The sequence below is a fragment of the Triturus cristatus genome, chromosome 10, assembly GCF_964204655.1.
Source record: "Triturus cristatus chromosome 10, aTriCri1.1, whole genome shotgun sequence".
Lineage (NCBI taxonomy): Eukaryota > Metazoa > Chordata > Amphibia > Caudata > Salamandridae > Triturus > Triturus cristatus.
The window spans coordinates 1,246,979,384-1,246,997,651 of NC_140593.1; the positions used below are offsets into that span (position 1 = coordinate 1,246,979,384).

Below are 18,268 nucleotides of genomic sequence, written 5' to 3' on the forward strand. Positions count from 1 at the left end.
CCAGGGTCCACCGCTCTCCACCTCAACTGCGGATACTTTGTCCCCCTGGTCATGGCTGCCTGCTTCATTGTTCCCTGCCTCATCGCGTCCGCGAGGCTATCCTGCTGAGCGATACTTAACGGCTTCGAGGGACCGTCCGCGGTGGCCCACTGCTGCCTTTTTGTGGAACTCCTGTACCTTACTTGCCAGGTTTGGATTTTATGTTGTGCAACAAGGGACCTCAATCGATGGTCGGCGGCCATTTCGTGATCCTATTTCCCCATCCTCTCACAAGCGGCCATCTTGTCTTTGTCTGCTCGGGACACGGGGCCTTCACGCAGGAGCTGGTTTAATCCCAAGCCCGCGATCGGGCCAGGGCTAGTCTGACTTCTATCGCTATGGTTTATGGACGGGCTGGCCTGGGACTGGGACTGTATGTATGTTTTGCGCGCACTTGTCGCGACTTGTATCCCTTGCTTAAACTGTGGTGCCATGGTATCTTTGCATGCCGTTTTTGGCGTAGAGGGCTCTCAGTGTGTGGGGGCCATAACTGGCTGATGGTTCGGGGCGCTCTGGTGTCTAGTGGGCTCCTCCCCACCTTCTTTTCTGTTTTCTTCCCTTCTCTACTCTGTTCCTACTTTCTCTCTTCTCTATATTTCGGGTTCCTTGGGCGACAGGCACTATGCTGGGGGGGGGGTAGGCCGTAGCCTCCGCATTGGTGTAGGGTGGGGGGGTAATACTCTGTTCTCAATTAGTTCTATGGGCCTTTCTTCTTTTATGTCTCTGTGCTCTACTTTCTTCGATTCGGGGTCCGGGTGTGGGGTGGATCGAGTGGGGGCGGCTCTGGAGGGGCGCGTACTTGCTCATGTGAATATCCTGTTATATCTCTGCACCGCCTCACTGCTTGAGATTTTACTCCCATTGTTGTTCTTACTGATGTTGCTGCTCGCCCGTGTGGTGAAGCTATCTTGCGGACTCGAATCTACTTTGCTCTTATCCTTCATTGACTTTTTTCTTTGATAAAATTATCAAAAACTTAAAATTAACCTTCACTTCTCCTTCCCCGGGTTTCAAAGATATCTCCAGTATGTGACTCATAACCTGTTGTTAATCCTGACCGTTGATGCACGGGGGCTGTAATGTGGGTATCAGTGCTTTACTGTATCGTGGCCGGCCTGACGGTTGTAGGCCCGTATTTGTTCTTTTAAGATGCACGAATAAAGGTTTTTAAAAAAAAAAAAAAAAAAAAAACTATGGCTTCATTGTGTGGAATATTGAAAATGCTTCCATTGTGAAGTTATGAGACTGTGAAATAACTATAACGAGTCTCTTTTTACCTTACATCAAAGACATTCTGCTGCAGGGTTAAAAAAAACTTCCACCCTGAGGATGAGGGCAAAAATGTAGGAAGCTGGCTCTGATTATACTATACCAAAGTAAGGTATAGTGTGCACAGAGTCCAGTGGAACCCCAAAGGCAGGCAGAGGTAAAAGTAAATAGCACCTCAATCTCTATTTGTGGCAGTGTGTGCGAGCAGTAAGGCAGTATCAGAGGACAGTGTTAAGCATTTGTTGTACCCACTCAATCAGCCAATTATGTCACACACTCAGAGACTGAACTCAGGCCAATTTGTTTGTATAAAAATATTATTTAGTTATATTTATTTCCTAGAAACAAGAAAGCTGGGCACAGGTAAGTGTAAATGGTGCTTTTCAAGGCATGTTGAACAATACAAGCAAGCTGAATGAAAATAACTATGTTACATGTTTGTAAATACTTTGAATACAGTTGAAATTACTGTTAGATTACTTTTGATTACTTTGCAGATTACTTTATAGATTACTTTTTCTACTCAGTGTGATATGCCTAGATATCACACTGGGACATTTCCTAGAGAAAAGGTAAGAAAATCAGGTTTTGTATATTTGCAGTTTCTTAGAGTTCCACACAAACCAACTCCACACAAAACAATTTTCAAAGAAAAGTAGTCAGTGCCATCCTATGGGATGAAATGAACATAAGGTACTTTATTGTGGGAGTTGGGTTTCGGAGTTTAGAACCAGGGTTCCCCCAGGGTCAAGGATGCACTCTCAAAGCACTCTCAGCGGCACTAAGACGGCCGGGTGCAGAGTGCTGAGGCCCAATGTTATCCAATGGGAGGTAGGAGGCCTCTGATTAGTGGCTGCTCCTGAGCAGGCCACAAGGTTGTGGGAGCAAAGCTCCTGGTGTTAGGTTCATGCCAAAGGGGGGTCCGATTTAGCACACAAGGTGCAACCACAGCGGCACAGGGGCGGCCAGGTACAGGGTGCTGGTTTGGTGTCGAGTGCCCTGTTATTTCAATGTAGATTCTCTGGTTTCATCAAAGACTGCAGGCTCGAGGACGGAGATCTTCTGGAGGTGAACACCGGTTAGAGAGGTAGGTTGGGATGCCTGGGAATGCTGGGACACCGTCGGCTGGGCCACCCAAGGCCGTGGGGCTTCGGGTACAGGGGTGTCTTTAGGCATCAGGTTTCTTTTACCAGCTCAGGTCGCGGTCAGGGGGATCCTCCAGAAAGAGGCTGCAGGCTTCTCTGGGAGATTCGAGGCAGGTCAGAGATCAATGGATCTCAGGTCAGGTCACAGGGGATACCTCCACGTGGTGTTGGGCCACACAGACTCTGGCCATGGGCGATGAGTGTAGAGTGGTGCAGACTCACGGATTTGGCCGGAGCCAGAGTCTGTGGGTGAGCAATTCCGGTGCTCACAGGGGAGAAAGTCTTGATTTGGGAAGGCAGGGCATGTCCTCCAGGTTCTTGGGGGCTTCCGAACACGCCGGGATTTCGCTGGAGCAGGTTCGAGGTGGGGACAGGCTGGTAGGGCTGGGGCCAAGTCAGTGGGTGTCCTCCTCTTCTTAGTTTAGCACAGCTTTTTCAGTCCTTCTTCTCTCTTCTTGTCTGAGGAGGCAAGGTTTGAGGTTGTCTCTAAATACTAGCTTTAAAAAAAAATGTTTTATTAACATTTTCTGTTATAAATATTGATGCATTACCACTTGTATTCACTTTTGCATACATTATATTGTAGGATAATAGTTGAAGCAAGATCTTTAGTAGTTTAACCAGTACATACTTCGGCTTTTCTTTTGCACTTACAACTTTGTTCATGTTCATATCCATTACAGTAGTTCTTGTTTTTCTCTCATTAGCTAGTCACTTTCTTCTGACAGCGATTCCTCTTGTGGGGGATCACAAATGTTGCCCCGATAAGTATTCCACTTTCCCCACACCCAAGTCCATTTTTTAGGACATCTCCTATGTAAGTATACAGATTTTTCAGTTATCATTACATCGTCCATGTCCTGGCACCACCTTCTAATGGTCGGGGTCTGTCTGGCTCCCCATAATTGTGCAATGTTTCTTTTAGCTATTGCCATACCCAGCGCCACCCAATCTTGAGCCGCGTGATTTAGATCCATTGGCTCCCAGATGTTGAGCAGACATCTTTTCTGTTCCGGTGTAATCGTGATCCCTGTTACCTGTGAAATTGTGTGCATGATTGCTTTCCAGTATGTGGTAATTTCTACACATTGCCAGATTGTGTGCCAGAACATGCCTGGTGCACCGCACTGTCGGAGGCAGAGTGGTGTATCTGTCCTGCCTAATTTATGCAATAGTGTTCTGGTATAGTACGTGCGGTGTAGAACCTTCAGTTGTCGGGTCTGGTGGCGCAGGGGACAAATGTCACTGTAGGGGCCTGTGTTTGACCTCATGGTCACAGGTTCTAATCCCGGCGGGTCCACTCAGCCTTTCATCCATCTGAGGTCGATAAAATGAGTACCATTGAGTTGGGTAACAATATACATCTGTTATTCAGCGCCTTGAGACTTTTGGGTGATACGTGCGCTATACAAAAGTACATGTTATGTTATGTTAGTTGTATTAACTTTAATCTAGAGGGGATCGCTACCTCCTCGGGGGATGCCAGTGCTTCCTGCCAGTCCACCTCGTCTAATTCTCCTAAATCCGTCGCCCATCTGGTTTTGAGGACCGCTGCCGAGTCCGGCTGGTTGTTTATTATTTTCTTATATGTTAGCGAAATGGCTTTTTTTGTCATATGGTCAGTGAGCATCCTATCCTCTAGGGGTGATGACTCTGGCAGTTGTGTGCCCTGTGGGATCAGTGTTGCGAATGCATGTCTAAACTGTATATATCTGTAGGCTTCCGTCTTTGCTAGGCCATAGGTATTTTGTAATTGTGCGAACAAGATGACCTCGCCTTTCTTCCACAGGTCCCCCACCTTCGAGATGCCTATCATGTCCCATTGCCTGAAACCTTTAGTATTTCGTAGTTTGCCTAACTTTTTTGTGTCCCATAGTGGTGTTGCCTGCGTCGTGACTCCTTTCCGTCCCAGTGCCCGTTGAGCCTCCTGCCATATCCCAACTGTATGTGCCGTTGGCCCCGTCAGAGTCTTTCTTCTTGTGTTATTATATATTTCCCTCATCACTCCGTCCACTCCCAAGAGATGTCTATCCATGCGATAGGCTGGTTCTTTCTGTGCTGCGTGTAACCATTGATTTAGCACCGCCAATTGGGACGCCCAGTAGTATGTTGTGATATGTGGGCGAGCAATGCCTCCATCGTACCAGCTTTTTACCAGTGTATGCATAGCTTTACGGGTTGCCTTGCCATCCCATAGTAACTTATTCACTTCATTGTTTTTTTTTTTTTTTTTTTTTTAAAAACCTTTATTGACATTGCAAATAAAGACAAGTATGGGCCTACAACCCTCGGGGCCGGCCGCTAAGCAGTGAAAGTAACAGCAAGCAGATTCTAATCACATGCAGCACCTCGGGAAGCAGATTCTCCATGCTAGTATTCTCTTATCCACTGAACAGCCCAAGAGGGAAACCAGGATATAAAAGGTTTTCATTTTACAATAAAGGATAGAAGGATCAGGTGCCAATCAAGTTCTCAGCAGCGAAAAATGGCAGGCAGAATAGTGAACGTCAACAATAAATAGCAATCTATCAAGTCAATGGCGCTGAAACAGGAGGTTCAGGATGTGGAGGGATATCACGAGCCGTTTGCGCCTGCAGTCTCCTGCCCTAGGACCCATAAAACCCCACGGAAATGGGGCACAAATGAAAAACAATGATTGGCCACGAAGGAAACCTACCGCACTGACCCCAGAAAAGAAAGACAAAGAAGAATAAGAGAAGAAAAAGAAGGCCATAGAAACAAAGTAAAGGACTATAGAAGCCCCTCCCCCAACCCCCCACCCCGCACCTCTGCAGATGACTACGGCCCCCCCCCCGCAGCGTGCCTGTCGCCCCAGAACCAGATCCGAAATATAGAAGAAACAGAGAAAAAGGGGAAAGAGAGGAAACCCCCCCTAACAGAAAAGGGGAGAGAGTAATAATAAACTGGAGGAGGGCCTTCAACCATGCCCCGGCTTCTCCCTCCCGCACAATATCTTCCTCCCCAACGCAAACAGTAAACTGCAAAAGTTCGACCATGTCTAAGAGAAATGGGGAGCATTATTCACCGACTACACTATTAGTTACATCGTGAAAGCACACAACCCCCAAGCCCGCCCGCCTATTAAATGACAACCTCTGAAGGATCAGCCTTATCCTTGGCCACTCTTTGCGAATCCACCAATGCATACCCATCGACCCATTATAATGTCCAAGGTTACAAGGAAGAGGAGCGTCCAAAGAAGACCAGGAAGGGACACACACATGTGGGGAGGACGTTTCGGAACACCAACACAGTCATCGTCATGGAAGATCACCTTTCCCAGTACTGCCCCAGGGCCTGCGCCGCACACGAGGTCCAGGAAGGAGGAATCAGCCAGAGCAGGCGACCGTTGCGTGAAGATTGCCTGGATCGCCGGAGGCCGCGCGTGGGACAAAGTCACCACCTTCCGCTCAAGTCCAAAACCTCCGGAACAGACCGACCCCACAGCCAGCCGACCACACGCTGCCACAGTGTCCAAAGTTTCCATCTGTCCCTTATTCACAGAGGCGGTCACGGTACTTTCCTCCTGTGGAAGGTGAGACAGAGCCTTATGTACCTGGGGACAGGCCGACCGCAATTGTTCCGACGCTGACGCAATACCATCAAGCTTCCTCCCCAAAACCCGGGCGCCGTGAACCAGGGTGGAATGAAGGGCTCCGAGAGCATCGAGAAGGTCACCGTACCCCAGCACGGCCCCCCGCGCTCGCTCCGCTACGTTCCTCTGCGCCACACACTCCCAATCTTGCTGCGACCCAGTGTACAGGATGATAGAGTCCATCCTATCAAGATGGCCGCAGGGCTGGGCCACCCCAGATGGGGACCGGGTCTCAGGCACAAGCGCATCAAGTTCCATGTCACTGCAAACAAGGGTCCGGAGGCAGGCAAAAAGTGTATCCAGTGTGTGGTCACAGGTGACAGTCGTTCTCCCCCTGGGCCAGTGTCTGCGAAAACCGGGAGCAGCCCGCGCAAATCGGGACGGGCCACAGGCCGCGTCCGATCAGTTCACTGGCGAGGGTCCAGGCGATCGCCGATAACCCCTGGAATCGTCACCCCGGGTATGCACCCGTCACGCTATTCTCGGTGATAGGAGCGACCACAGCGAGATTCAGGCCAATATTCGCGCCGCTTCGGTATTCCGACTCCACCCGGTCACCAATGGCCGCTGTTGTTGAACTGCCGCCCGGCCATGTTGTCCACCCGAGGTCCCGGCTCCAGGGCCGCACAGGCCGCAAACTTCAAATGAACATTTCTCGGGCGGTACCGCCGCTAGAAGCTTCAGGATCACCCGATCGGTTGCCGCTCTCAATCACCAACACGGGCACGTAGCGCAGGCTGAGGATCTCATGCAGGATATCTGTGCGCATTCACTTCATTGTTAATTGCTATGAAATATGCCGGGGGGACCGGAAATGGTGTGTTTTGTAGGACGTAGAGGAATCTGGGAGCACCATTATTTTAAAGAGGGCTGCCCTGCCTCGTAATGTGAGTGGTAGGGATCGCCAGTGAAGGACATCTTGGCAAAAGCGTGCTAGGGGTTGCATAAGATTTTCTTTCGTAAAGTGTGTATCCTGATATGTTATTTAGATACCGAGACTAAATACTAGATTTAGGGGCGTTACAGGTATGTACAGGCCGGGACCAATGGGTCCCTTCCTTGGGGTGGGTACACCTCTATCATGCCACCCTCCAGTGGGATGGGGGCATAAGCCTCACTCTAGTTGGCTGGGTCCCTTCATCTGCAAGATGGCGTGGACTAAGAGTTGTGCTTCATCTCGCCACCCCCACCTGAGGGATGGGGTTGGCAAAGGTGGGCACACCTCTCCTGCTAACTTGGTTTTCCTAACGATTCTTCGGCCCAAAGTGGGGGTCAGAACCGGTGGGGGCCAGTTGCTGGCAGCAACAAATGGCTGGGGCAGCGCCCAAAGGCTGCAAGCCTTTGAAGCTTCCCCTTCGTGGACCCTGTCCGTCCTGGGGGAGGAGGCTTGGCACCTCATCCCAGGATGTGCATTGTTTCAGGCCTCCGAGAGCAGCAGGCTTGCAACCCAGGGATCCAGAAACATGTCTGGTGGTGGCAGCTGAAAGCAGCCACTCAGCCTGGACACCAGAGTTAGATCATTTTTCAGGGGGCATCTGTGCATTTTTCATTAAATCCCACACTGGCATCAGTGTGGGTTTAATGTGCTGATAAGTTTGATATCAAACTTACCAGTTTTCAGTGAAGCCATTATGGTGCTGTGGAGTTCGTAATGAAAAACTCCCAGCACCATATACTCTTTATGGCATTACTGCACTTACAATGTCTAAGAATTGACTTAGACACTGTAGGGGTACAGGGCTCATGCACCAGTACCATCATCACTGGTATAGTGCACCCAACTAGCGGGTGGCAGACCCATGCCAGGGCAGTGGGTTGTAGGCATGGCACACGTGCCATGTCGACTCTCCACTTTGTTCTGCACCAAAACACTCCGCCTGCAAAGGCAGTGTGTGTGTTTAAGGATACAGGGCCTATAAGGGTGGCACAATAAGTGCTGCAGCCCTAAGAGGTCTTCACTGGCCACAGTGCCCTTGGTGCCTGTGGTACCTTTTACAAGGGACTGACATGTGGCCAGAGTTGCCAATTGGGTTTTGTGACAGTGCAGTTTAGAGAAAGAACATGTGCTCTGGGAACCTGGTTGGCAGAATTCGAGGGCACACTCAATCAAAGTACATCAGCAGTTTGGCAAAAAAGAGGGGAAACACGCAAAAAGAGGGCACTTTCCTACACCGGTGCTGAGCACTGGTAGGACCCGGCCAGCTTAAAGCCCTGCTCTTAGTTGTCATGCGTGTCTTACATACCTGCCAACTTGAAGAAAAATCTCACCTTGTGAGGAGGGGGGCGGGGACTTGAAAGGGGCAGTGCCTCATGTCGAGAAGTATCTACCATGCACTTTTGAACCCCACCGCACCCCCAAATCCCCCAACTCCCCCCAAAAAAGAAAAGCTTGCTGAGGCTGGTGCCAATGTCCTGGGTTGTTATCACACCCCTTAATGAACGTCTGCAGTTCAAAGCCTCAGAAAACAAGATGAAAGTAACTATTGACAGTGGTTTTCAGCTCCTTTTCCCTTCCACCTTGTGATATCGGCTCCCCACAGGGAGACCCTGTAATGGGAGCCGATACCGTGTGTCACACGTTGGCACTGTGGGAGTTGGCAGGTATGTTCTAGTTGGCAGGTATGTCCTAGTTTTCATGCATGGCCTAGTTGGTAGGTGTGGTCCTAGTTGTCATGCATGTCCTAATTGTCATGCATGTCCTAGTTGGCAGGTATGGTCCTAGTTGTCATGCATGTCCTAGTTGTCATGCATGTCCTAGTTGTCACATATGTCCTAGTTGGTATGTATGTTCCTAGTTGTCTTGCAGGTCCCAGTTGTCATGCATGTCCTAGTTGTCACACATGTCCTAGTTGGTGGGTATGTTCCTAGTTGTCATGCATGTCCTAGTTGTCAGGTATCGTCCTAGCTGTCAGGCATGGTCCCAGTTGTCATGCATGTCCTAGTTGTCATGCATGTCCTAGCAGTCACACATGTCCTAGTTGGCATGTATGGTCCCAGTTGTCATGCATGTCCTAGTTGTCATGCATGTCCTAGTTGGCAGGTATGGTCCTTGCTGGCATGCACATCCTAGTTGTCATGTTTGGTCCTAGTTGTGTCCTAGGTGCTGCATCAGCACAGGCTGCCTGCACCTGCACGCATAGGAGGCGGAGCCTGAGGAGTGCTGGTGGGCGGAGCCCCGCTGGTGGAGGGGCGGGGCTAGCGACAGGCGCGGCTTCTCCTTGTTGGCGGGGCTGGGGAGGCGGGGTTAGCCCGTGGTGCCGGTGGGAAAAGCTGGGGCTGGGAAGCTAACGCATGCGCAGTGCCGTGGTCGGTTTGGGCGGTAGGTGTGTCAGAGTCAGTTGAGGTCGGTGGGCGTGGTTTTCCACACTATGACATCATTGGCTGAGGTAGTCGAGTATGTTTTCGATAGGCGGAGCCTGGCTTTGCGCTGCCTGATAATGACCCTCGGTGATTGGTGGAGCCACGCTCAGCCCCTCACGCCGCGCCTCTCACTACGTCCTCGCTCTTGTCTGTGATTGGCTGACGCGCCTCGAGGGACATGACGTCACGGTAGAGGCCATGGGCAGCAGAGCGAGCGTGAGGGTGGAGCAGAGGCAGGGAGCTGGAGAGGCCGGTGAGGAGGGAAGGGCTGGGGCAGGGAGAGGGAGGGCACTGCCTGGAGGAGGAGGGCTGGGGCATAGAGAGAGGGAGGGGGAGATGGAAGGGGGAGGGGAGTGACGAGGGGGGGGGGGAGTGACGAGGGGGGGGAGCCAAGTCCAAGATTTGTGAAAGCGTGGGGGGCGAGGCCAGGAAGGGGAGGAGAGAAGGCAAGCAGGTGAGCAGAGTTGTGTGAGGGCAGGGGAAGGGAGCTGTGTGAGGGCAGAAGAGGTGAGCTGTATGAGGGGAGTTGTGTGAGGGCAGAGGAGGGGGGCTGTATGAGGGGAGCTGTGTGAGGGCAGAGGAGGGGAGCTGTGTGAGGGCAGAGGAGGGGAGCTGTGTGAGGGCAGGGGAAGGGAGCTGTGTGAGGGCAGAGGAGGGGGGCTGTATGAGGGGAGTTGTGTGAGGGCAGAGGAGGGGAGTTGTGTGAGGGCAGAGGAGGGGAGCTGTGTGAGCGCAGCTGTGTGAGGGCAGAGGAGGGGAGCCGTGTGAGGGGAGAGGAGGGAGCTGTAGAGAGCTGTGTGAGGAGGGAGCCGTGACCAGCCCGCGCAGTCACCAGAAAGAGGTAGGGTTTCCAAGTTTCCAAAACTAGCACGATGACGTCACACGCCTACACCACGTCACCTCCCCTGTGCTGACCTCATACGTATACCACTGACACTGTCAGAGATAGTTTGATAGCTAAGTTGCCAAAACCTGGCACTAATAAATGTCATGCTATACAATCGTGATCTTTGAACACTGCTGCCATCTTTAACTTCACAAACAAATCACTTCCGAAAGTGCCTCTTCAGGGGTGCGTAGCTCCAGTTCACTAGCAACTTTCCATACCACATAATGCCACGGCATTCCACACAAGCCTTCCCCATCCACACAATACCATTCCACGCCACATTGCCACTCCATGCTGCACAGTGCCAATCCTCTCCATGCTGCACAATGAAACTGTACACCATACAATGTAATGTCATGCCGAACTGTCACTTCACTCCACTCAATGGCACGCCAATCCACGCCACATGTTACTCCACTCTGATGCGTTTAAACCATCTTTCATAATCTCTGCCCGCTAGTTGTGCGTGGTATCTAGAGCCATGTTTGTGGAGTCCTAGATTTCCTTTTATGAGAAGTCTTTTGCTTTGCTCACAGATGTTGGAGTTCTGCCACCCTGTGTTCGGTGTCATGACTTGGTATATGGAGAACAAGAATAAATAGGTAGATGTGCAGGTGTGCTGTGGTGTTGTAAACTGATGTGGCTTAGTGGACAGAAGGATGGGTTAGGGTGCTACCTCCAGGGATTGCCTGTGGCTGGACTCTTTGCAAAGAGTCATCCAACACCTTTTGTGTGCTTGCCATCTCTTCTCAGCTCCCCCTGCTCTTCGAGCTGGGGCAGAGGCCAGATTGTTCAAGGCAGGGAGAGCGAGATGCTAGTTGTGACACCTGCTTTGAGTGAAGAAGGAAGCAGGGGTTCCGAGTCGGCGAGGGTCCACGGGTGCCTGGTGTGAGGTGGTTCCATAAAGAGGGTGCTGTCAAAGGGTGAGGAGGCGGGTTGCGTTTCTCCCATGTCGGTAATGTCAGCCTTAAGTTAGGTTGTGGCAGAGGTTCCAGAGGGTGGCCTAGTTCCCTCTTGGGGTGAGTGGGGCCCTCTGGAGTGTGTAACAGTCCCACCAGCAGCCTGTCTGCTGAAACAGGCTCATTCTTACCCAAACTGGAGCCAATGCACGGGTCTGGTGAAGCACCTGTTCGTGTGCTAGCGCCTTGAGCGGACTCCAATCCGTGGGTCGGGTGAAGCGCCTGCTCGTGTGCTAGCGCCTTGAGCGGACTCCAATCCGTGGGTCGGGTGAAGCGCCTGCTCGTGTGCTAGCGCCTTGAGCGGACTCCAATCCGTGGGTCTGGCGAAGCGCCTGCTCGTGTGCTAGCGCCTTGAGCGGACTCCAATCCGTGGGTCGGGTGAAGCGCCTGCTCGTGTGCTAGCGCCTTGAGCGGACTCCAATCCGTGGGTCGGGTGAAGCACCTGCTCGTGTCCTAGCGTCTTGAGCGGACTCCAATCCGTGGGTCTGGTGAAGCGCCTGCTCGTGTGCTAGCGCCTTGAGCGGACTCCAATCCGTGGGTCTGGTGAAGCGCCTGCTCGTGTGCTAGCGCCTTGAGCGGACTCCAATCCGTGGGTCTGGTGAGGCGCCTGCTCGTGTGCTAGCGCCTTGAGCGGACTCCAATCCGTGGGTCTGGTGAAGCGCCTGCTCGTGTGCTAGCGCCTTGAGCGGACTCCAATCCGTGGGTCGGGTGAAGCGCCTGCTCGTGTGCTAGCGCCTTGAGCGGACTCCAATCCGTGGGTCTGGTGAAGCGCCTGCTCGTGTGCTAGCGCCTTGAGCGGACTCCAATCCGTGGGTCTGGTGAAGCGCCTGCTCGTGTGCTAGCGCCTTGAGCGGACTCCAATCCGTGGGTCGGGTGAAGCGCCTGCTCGTGTGCTAGCGCCTTCAGCGGACTCCAATCCGTGGGTCGGGTGAAGCGCCTGCTCGTGTGCTAGCGCCTTGAGCGGACTCCAATCCGTGGGTCTGGTGAAGCGCCTGCTCGTGTGCTAGCGCCTTGAGCGGACTCCAATCCGTGGGTCTGGTGAAGCGCCTGCTCGTGTGTTAGCGTCTGGTGAAGCGCCCGCTCGTGTGTGAGCGCTGGGAGCGGGTGCTCTGGTAAAGGGCCTGCTCGTGTGGTAGCGCCTTAAACAGGTGCCAATCCCCTCAAGACCCCTGATAGCGGGCACATGCTGTGACCAGAGGGTCCATCGCTCTACTGATTCACAGCCATTAGACGGGACACCTTTGCCGCCCTAAACCTTTATGTATAGTGAGTGCTGCATGAAACAGGTTGCGTCTGGCAGGTAACGTTAAGAGGCCCCCGAACACCCTGTAAAGTGCTCTTTAAGTCCTATCCTAATGACCTAATTGGATCGATGGCAGGGCTGCACTGCATATAAATCGCACTATTGTGCGCGTCATTAAATCTCTTCAGCGAACCCGCAATCTTCAGTAATAAATAACCCATCCTCGTTCATCATGAGCCAGTATTGGCGCCTCGTGTACTTCCGGCCCTTCCATCCCACACATGTACTTGTGCTCGGGGCGGCAGACCGCGAGCCAGCCACAGCGCGTGCTGCCCACAGCTCTTCAGCCATCCATCTTTCTGCATTTAAAGCTCCCATTCTTTGTTGGGAGCCCCTGAGGCGCCTGTGATCTGCAAGGAGTTGGGGTCTACCTGGAGTGTGTGCCTGGGCTCAGGCCCCCTTACCTTGTTCTGCAGAGTGAGGGTGTAAGGCCCTTGCACCGATTCCTACACAGCAGGTTTATAGGGGCCAGACATAACCGTTGGTGCATTGCCAGGTCCCTGCATCACCAGGTCTGTACTTCACCAGGCCCCTACACCACTCTGCATCACCAGGTCTCTGCATTGCCAGGTCTCTTCGTTGCCAGGCCCTTGTGTCACCAGGCCACTGCATCACTCTTCATGGCCAGGTCCCTGCATCGCCAGGTCCCTGCATCACAAAGTCCCTGCATCACTCTGCATCAACAGGTCGCTGTGTCGCCAGGCCCCTGCATCACTATGTTCCTGCATCGCCGGGTCCCTGTATCACCGTGCATCACCAGGTCAGTACAGCAACAGGCCCCTGTGTCGCCAGGCCCCTACACCACTCTGCATTGCCAGGTCTCTTCGTTGCCAGGCCCTTGCGTCACCAGGCCACTGCATCACTCTTCACCGCCAGGTCCATGTGTTGACAGGTCCCTTTCTCACATGGTCTCTGACTCAGCAGGTCCTTGCATCACTCTGTATCCCCAGGTCCCTGCGTCGCCAGGCCTTTGTATCCCCAGGTCCCTGCGTCGCCAGTCCCTGCATCACCAGCCCCCTGCGCCGCCAGGCCTCTACGATACTCTGCATTCCCAGGTCCCAGCATCAATAGACCGCTGCATTACTCTGCATCACCAGGCCCATACATTGCCAGGCCCCTGCGTCACCAGACCCCTGTGTCGCTGGTCCTCTGCGTCGCTGCATCGCCAGGTCATGACCTCACCAGGCCTCTGTGTCGCTAGATCCATGCATCGCCTGGCCCGAAATGCTTTTCTCCTTCCTGGCTCTCCCGCATCGCTTTTTAAACAAGCATTTACAATGCAATAGGTCTCACAATGACATTATTTTGAGCTATTGACATTGTAAATGGCAATGCCTTAAAAAAATTAAAAGGCTTTGTTATTTACAATCCCAAAAGCAATACCTATTGCATTGCATGGCGCGGTGTCCGTGAAGACGGCGCCACGCTTATAAAAGTGGAAGAAAAAGTGTGTTGGGGGGCAGAGAGAGAAGACCTAAAAAGAGTGCCACAGATCGGCATACACAGAGGTTAGTTTCTACTATGTAAGAATAACGCCAGCCGTGTCTATATACAAACATCGAGATGAGCTGTGCCGCCGCACGTTCAGCCATAGAAAGCAATAAAGCTCACTGACTGGCCTTACCCTGCATTCTGCTCACAGCTGGGTGCTGCGCCGGGGCCCCGGGAGGCCTGTGCAGAGCCCACCAGGATTGGGAGCCGCCATAGAGGGCGGCTGAAGGCCGCAGCGCCCGAAAGGGCGACTGGAATTAAAAAGTGAAGGAGAAAGGGGTCGGGAGAAATAGTGAAAAACATAAATGAAAGCGAGAAGCGGACGAGGAACTGAAAGATAAAGGGGTGTACTTGCTTGAACTGTGTAAACTCCAGATCCTCCCTGTAGGACGTGCTAACGTCCTCTTCAAATAGAAAACCCAAATACATATTATTTCTCTTCCCAGTACCCGAAGTATCTAATATCCCCGAAATACAGTCATATATCTCCTCCTTAATCGAAGGTTAGTTAGCGTCCCTGGGGAGAGGGGAGGGGTCCCCGAGCACCGTAAGAGCTAGCAAGTGAAAAATCACCCCTGCACTCGTCCTCTAGATCCTGGATAAGTGAAGCGTCTATGGTTGGGCACCTGGAGCACACAGTGTTCCTCCTAATAGAACCCTTACGCCTCCAATGAGCTAGCCCCGGTCACCAACCGCCTACCAGCCCATCGATGCTGCTGCTGGATGCGGGTATTAGTTGGGTACCTTCTCCCTGTGTCAGCACATTGTGCAATTGGTTTGTGTGAGAAGTTGGCCTGGTATATGATGTTCACTAGTTAAAGTGACCACCTTGTACCATGCCAAGCAACCCTTATGGTGTGGTTGTAAGTCAACCTTTTCGGACTAGCTGCCCTAGTGATAGCGTAGGCTAAGCAGTCTTTGAGGCTAAACTCGTTAAAGCGTGTTAAGCCAGCTGTTTTACCATATGTAACCCCCTTTTTATATCAATGAAAGGACACCACACAGATATATATTCAAAATATGTGTATTTATTTCTCAAAGTATCCCCTAGACTCTTTATGAGCACAAATCGTTAAACAAGACAACGTTATAATATACAGAAGTTGCACTTTATATGGATGGGCCCTGGTGGCCACTCAAACCATATACTAAAATAGTGGTATAAGTACCACAAACAGGAAAGGGAAAAGGCCTAGGGCCTCTAGAATCGCTGGGCCTACAAGGAGCTAACTTTAGTTAGTGACCAGGAGGTCCACGGGTCGCGTGTGCAGTGAGGAAAGTTACACGCAGGCTCCCATAGGTTTTTCAATGGGTGCGTAAAAGTTCAAAAGTTACTGCAGAAAGGGTCTTCTGGATGGACTACGAATTGAAGATTCAAAACACAGACACTAGAGATGTTTCTCTACACTTGGGCACCGGAGTGCCAGCTTTACCTCACCCACAGGAAGCGGGTGCATAGGTCTCGAAGTGTCGGGTTTTTGCTATCGATTCAATGGAGCCTGATGACAAAGATGCTGCAGGCGATCGGTCCAGAAGAGATGCGGTGGATCCAAGGATGGATCGGAGTTGTAGAAGACCTGAAAGCAGAGGGGACAGTGTTCAGTCACTAGCCAGTGACCGGCGTGGCACCAGGTAGGTACCAAGCGATGTCGGGTGCAAACAGGTGATGAGGTGTAGCTGGTCTCCGCAGCCACGTGGTCCTTGAAGGTCGACGACGTCCAGGAGTCGAGTCACGAGCTGTCCCACGCAGGCTCTCGGTGTCGGCGACTCGAAAGAAGCAAACAAGCCTCGGCAAAGGCAGGAGTCGTGGAAAGGAAAGAAAGCTGATTGTCCTGACCAGCAAGGTCAGAGGGGCTGCTCTTTTGGAGAGCAGCTGGGGCCAGTCTGGAGCAACCAGACCAGCGTCGTTGATTTCAAGTTAGGTCGCCAAAATGGCCACTAGCCAACGGGTCAGGGACCGGGTAGGCGCGTCGAGATGCAAAGTGCAGAGGGGCCCCACGCAGATCGTGGAAATGCTGGAGGGCTCACCTTTGGTGCAGATGCTGCTCGGTGGTTGGGCTTCTCAGGACCCAAAGCACAACTTGGAGGGAGCCTCTGTTGTCGCGCTTGCAGCTTGTCGGTCTTTCGAGATGGCTGGCTCCACGTGTCTCGGTGCCTCCACGGGTTCCTTCTTTGCAGGGACTGTGGATCGGGCTGTGAGAGGTCTGGAGGTCCAGGTCTTGTCGGGCTCTGGGCTCGGGCTCCGGCGGGAGGCGGCGGCAAAGCAGACGTCAAATAGCTGGTTGGTGCTTGCGTTAGCAAGATGGTCACTCCCTGACCATAGGGGAGATTTCCTTCTGTCCTCTGTGCAGCAGAGCGTCGAAGTTCCCGTCTTCTTCTTGTGGTTAAGTTGATTCCAGGATGTCTGAAGTCTTAGGACACAGCTCCTACCTTTAAGCGGATTCTAGGGGCCGGACTACCTGCTAGGTACCTCCCTAAGGGTGGGACCAGGAAGGGGGGGTGGTAACACCCCCAATCCTTTGTCCAGCACGCCCCAGGTCCGGGGCTGGTGTGCCCCATGACCGGTTTGAACTGGCATATGCACCGAGGCTCCTTGTGAGCCTCAGGCATGTCTGATTCCTTTCAAGCCCTAACTGACCAATACACAAAATCCTGTCTGGGGTGGTGCTCGCACCTCCCCTGGCAGGAAACCCTTTGTCCACACCTCCCAAGCTGGAAGGACTCCCAGCAGCAGGAGAGCAGACTTGTGTCTGTGGTGGCAGCATCCATTTTGTGGAGCTGAGGCCATGTCTGATTTTACCCGGGTTTCAGGTACTGTACATGTCGTGTCCCTCTAGAAGGGTAGAATGCTAACCCCGTCGCCAGAATTGGCGAGGGGTTAGTATTCCAATTCGTATGACACCTTACTCGACATGTTTTGATAAAGCCAAACCAAAGATAGCATTTAACCGCGAGGTTCATAATGCACTTAAGAGTATATGGTATGGCGATATCTGGAACCGGTAGAAGGAAGTTGTTCCGACCACTGCAGACGGGCTCAGCTCATGCCAGAGCACCATCTCACATGGAACCAAGCACTCTGCCTTCAGGATTGTTAAGGCCTGCCATAGGAGTGACTTATAGGTTAACATGTGTCCCATTTAAGGTTAGGTATAGGTATACTACACGTAAGTAAGAGGTGGTTACACCAACTTACCCCAGCTGAGTGATCAGCCAGTTGTCAAATTTGTTAGGCCAGGCCAGGGGTGGCACAATACATGCTTCAGCCCCTGGTAGGCCTTAGATACACCAATGCCCTGGGTACCTAGTGTACACTGGTACAGGGGCTCACAGGGTGATCCAATTCCAATTGGTTATGCACCTAGGGTGCATAGTGTCAATTTAGTTAGAGAGAACAGCAGGCTGGGGGTCTGATTAGCAGGCCCACAGCCTCAATATGTCAAAAACCAGTGAAGCAAAAAGCAAAAATTTGGGGTGAACATAGGATAGCAGACCCTACTCTCCTACAGTTTGGCTGTGTCGTAGAAGACCCCCCCCCCCCCCCCCCCCCCGGCACTGAGGGCAGGGATTTCAACCGTTCAGTCTGGGGGTGGGTGTACAGCGGTTCTGTCCCCATCCCAGCAAGTGGCGGATTCTAGGGAGGGTGCGCGTCTTCTACTGTACCAGCCGCTCGGACCCCAAATGCCACATCACAAGAATCGCGTGAGTTCCGGCGCATGGCCGTTCCTCCCCGCCTCAAGCCCCGCCCATGGAATACCTGCTGCTGGGGCGTGTGAGCGCCTGCACCAGTGGGAGCGGCTATGGAGGAAGAAGACGAGTGGATGGGAGATGATGCTGGCCATGGCAGGGATCCCTGTGAGTAACCTGGCACCTTGGGGAGGGAGGGTTGGGTGCGCCTGGCATGGGCAGGAACTCAAACTTTTTTCGTGCCATATTGGCCCTTCGCCTTCTTACAACCATTTGTCCCTCCCCCCCCATAACTGCCTGTGATCTGTGGACTGCATTGTGGATTGTGACCTCAGGGAGCAGGGTGAGCCCTGCCTCCTCCCGAGGATATTGTTTTCTTTCTGCCCTTGGGGGATGTTTTTAAGCAGCGATAAGCGGTGGTAGATAAGCCTGTCAACTGCTTAGTTATCAGGTTGCAAACTGTAACGCAATGTGCATAAAGTTCAATAGTTTATTTTGACCTAAATTTAT

General features: G+C 52.4%; 1 protein-coding gene across 4 annotated transcripts in view; it reads left to right on the forward strand.

Annotated features, from left to right (window-relative positions):
• The first annotated feature begins 9,548 nt into the window (after positions 1-9,548).
• Positions 9,549-18,268, forward strand: part of G6PD (glucose-6-phosphate dehydrogenase) — a 136,145-nt gene continuing 127,425 nt past the window's right edge. The window contains exon 1 of one of the 4 annotated variants that reach the window (XM_085629907.1): positions 9,549-9,682. In XM_085629907.1, coding sequence (XP_085486033.1) covers positions 9,628-9,682 — 55 coding nt within the window. In that variant the 5' untranslated portion in view covers positions 9,549-9,627. The other 3 variants (XM_085629909.1, XM_085629910.1, XM_085629911.1) reach the window with 3 other exon arrangements.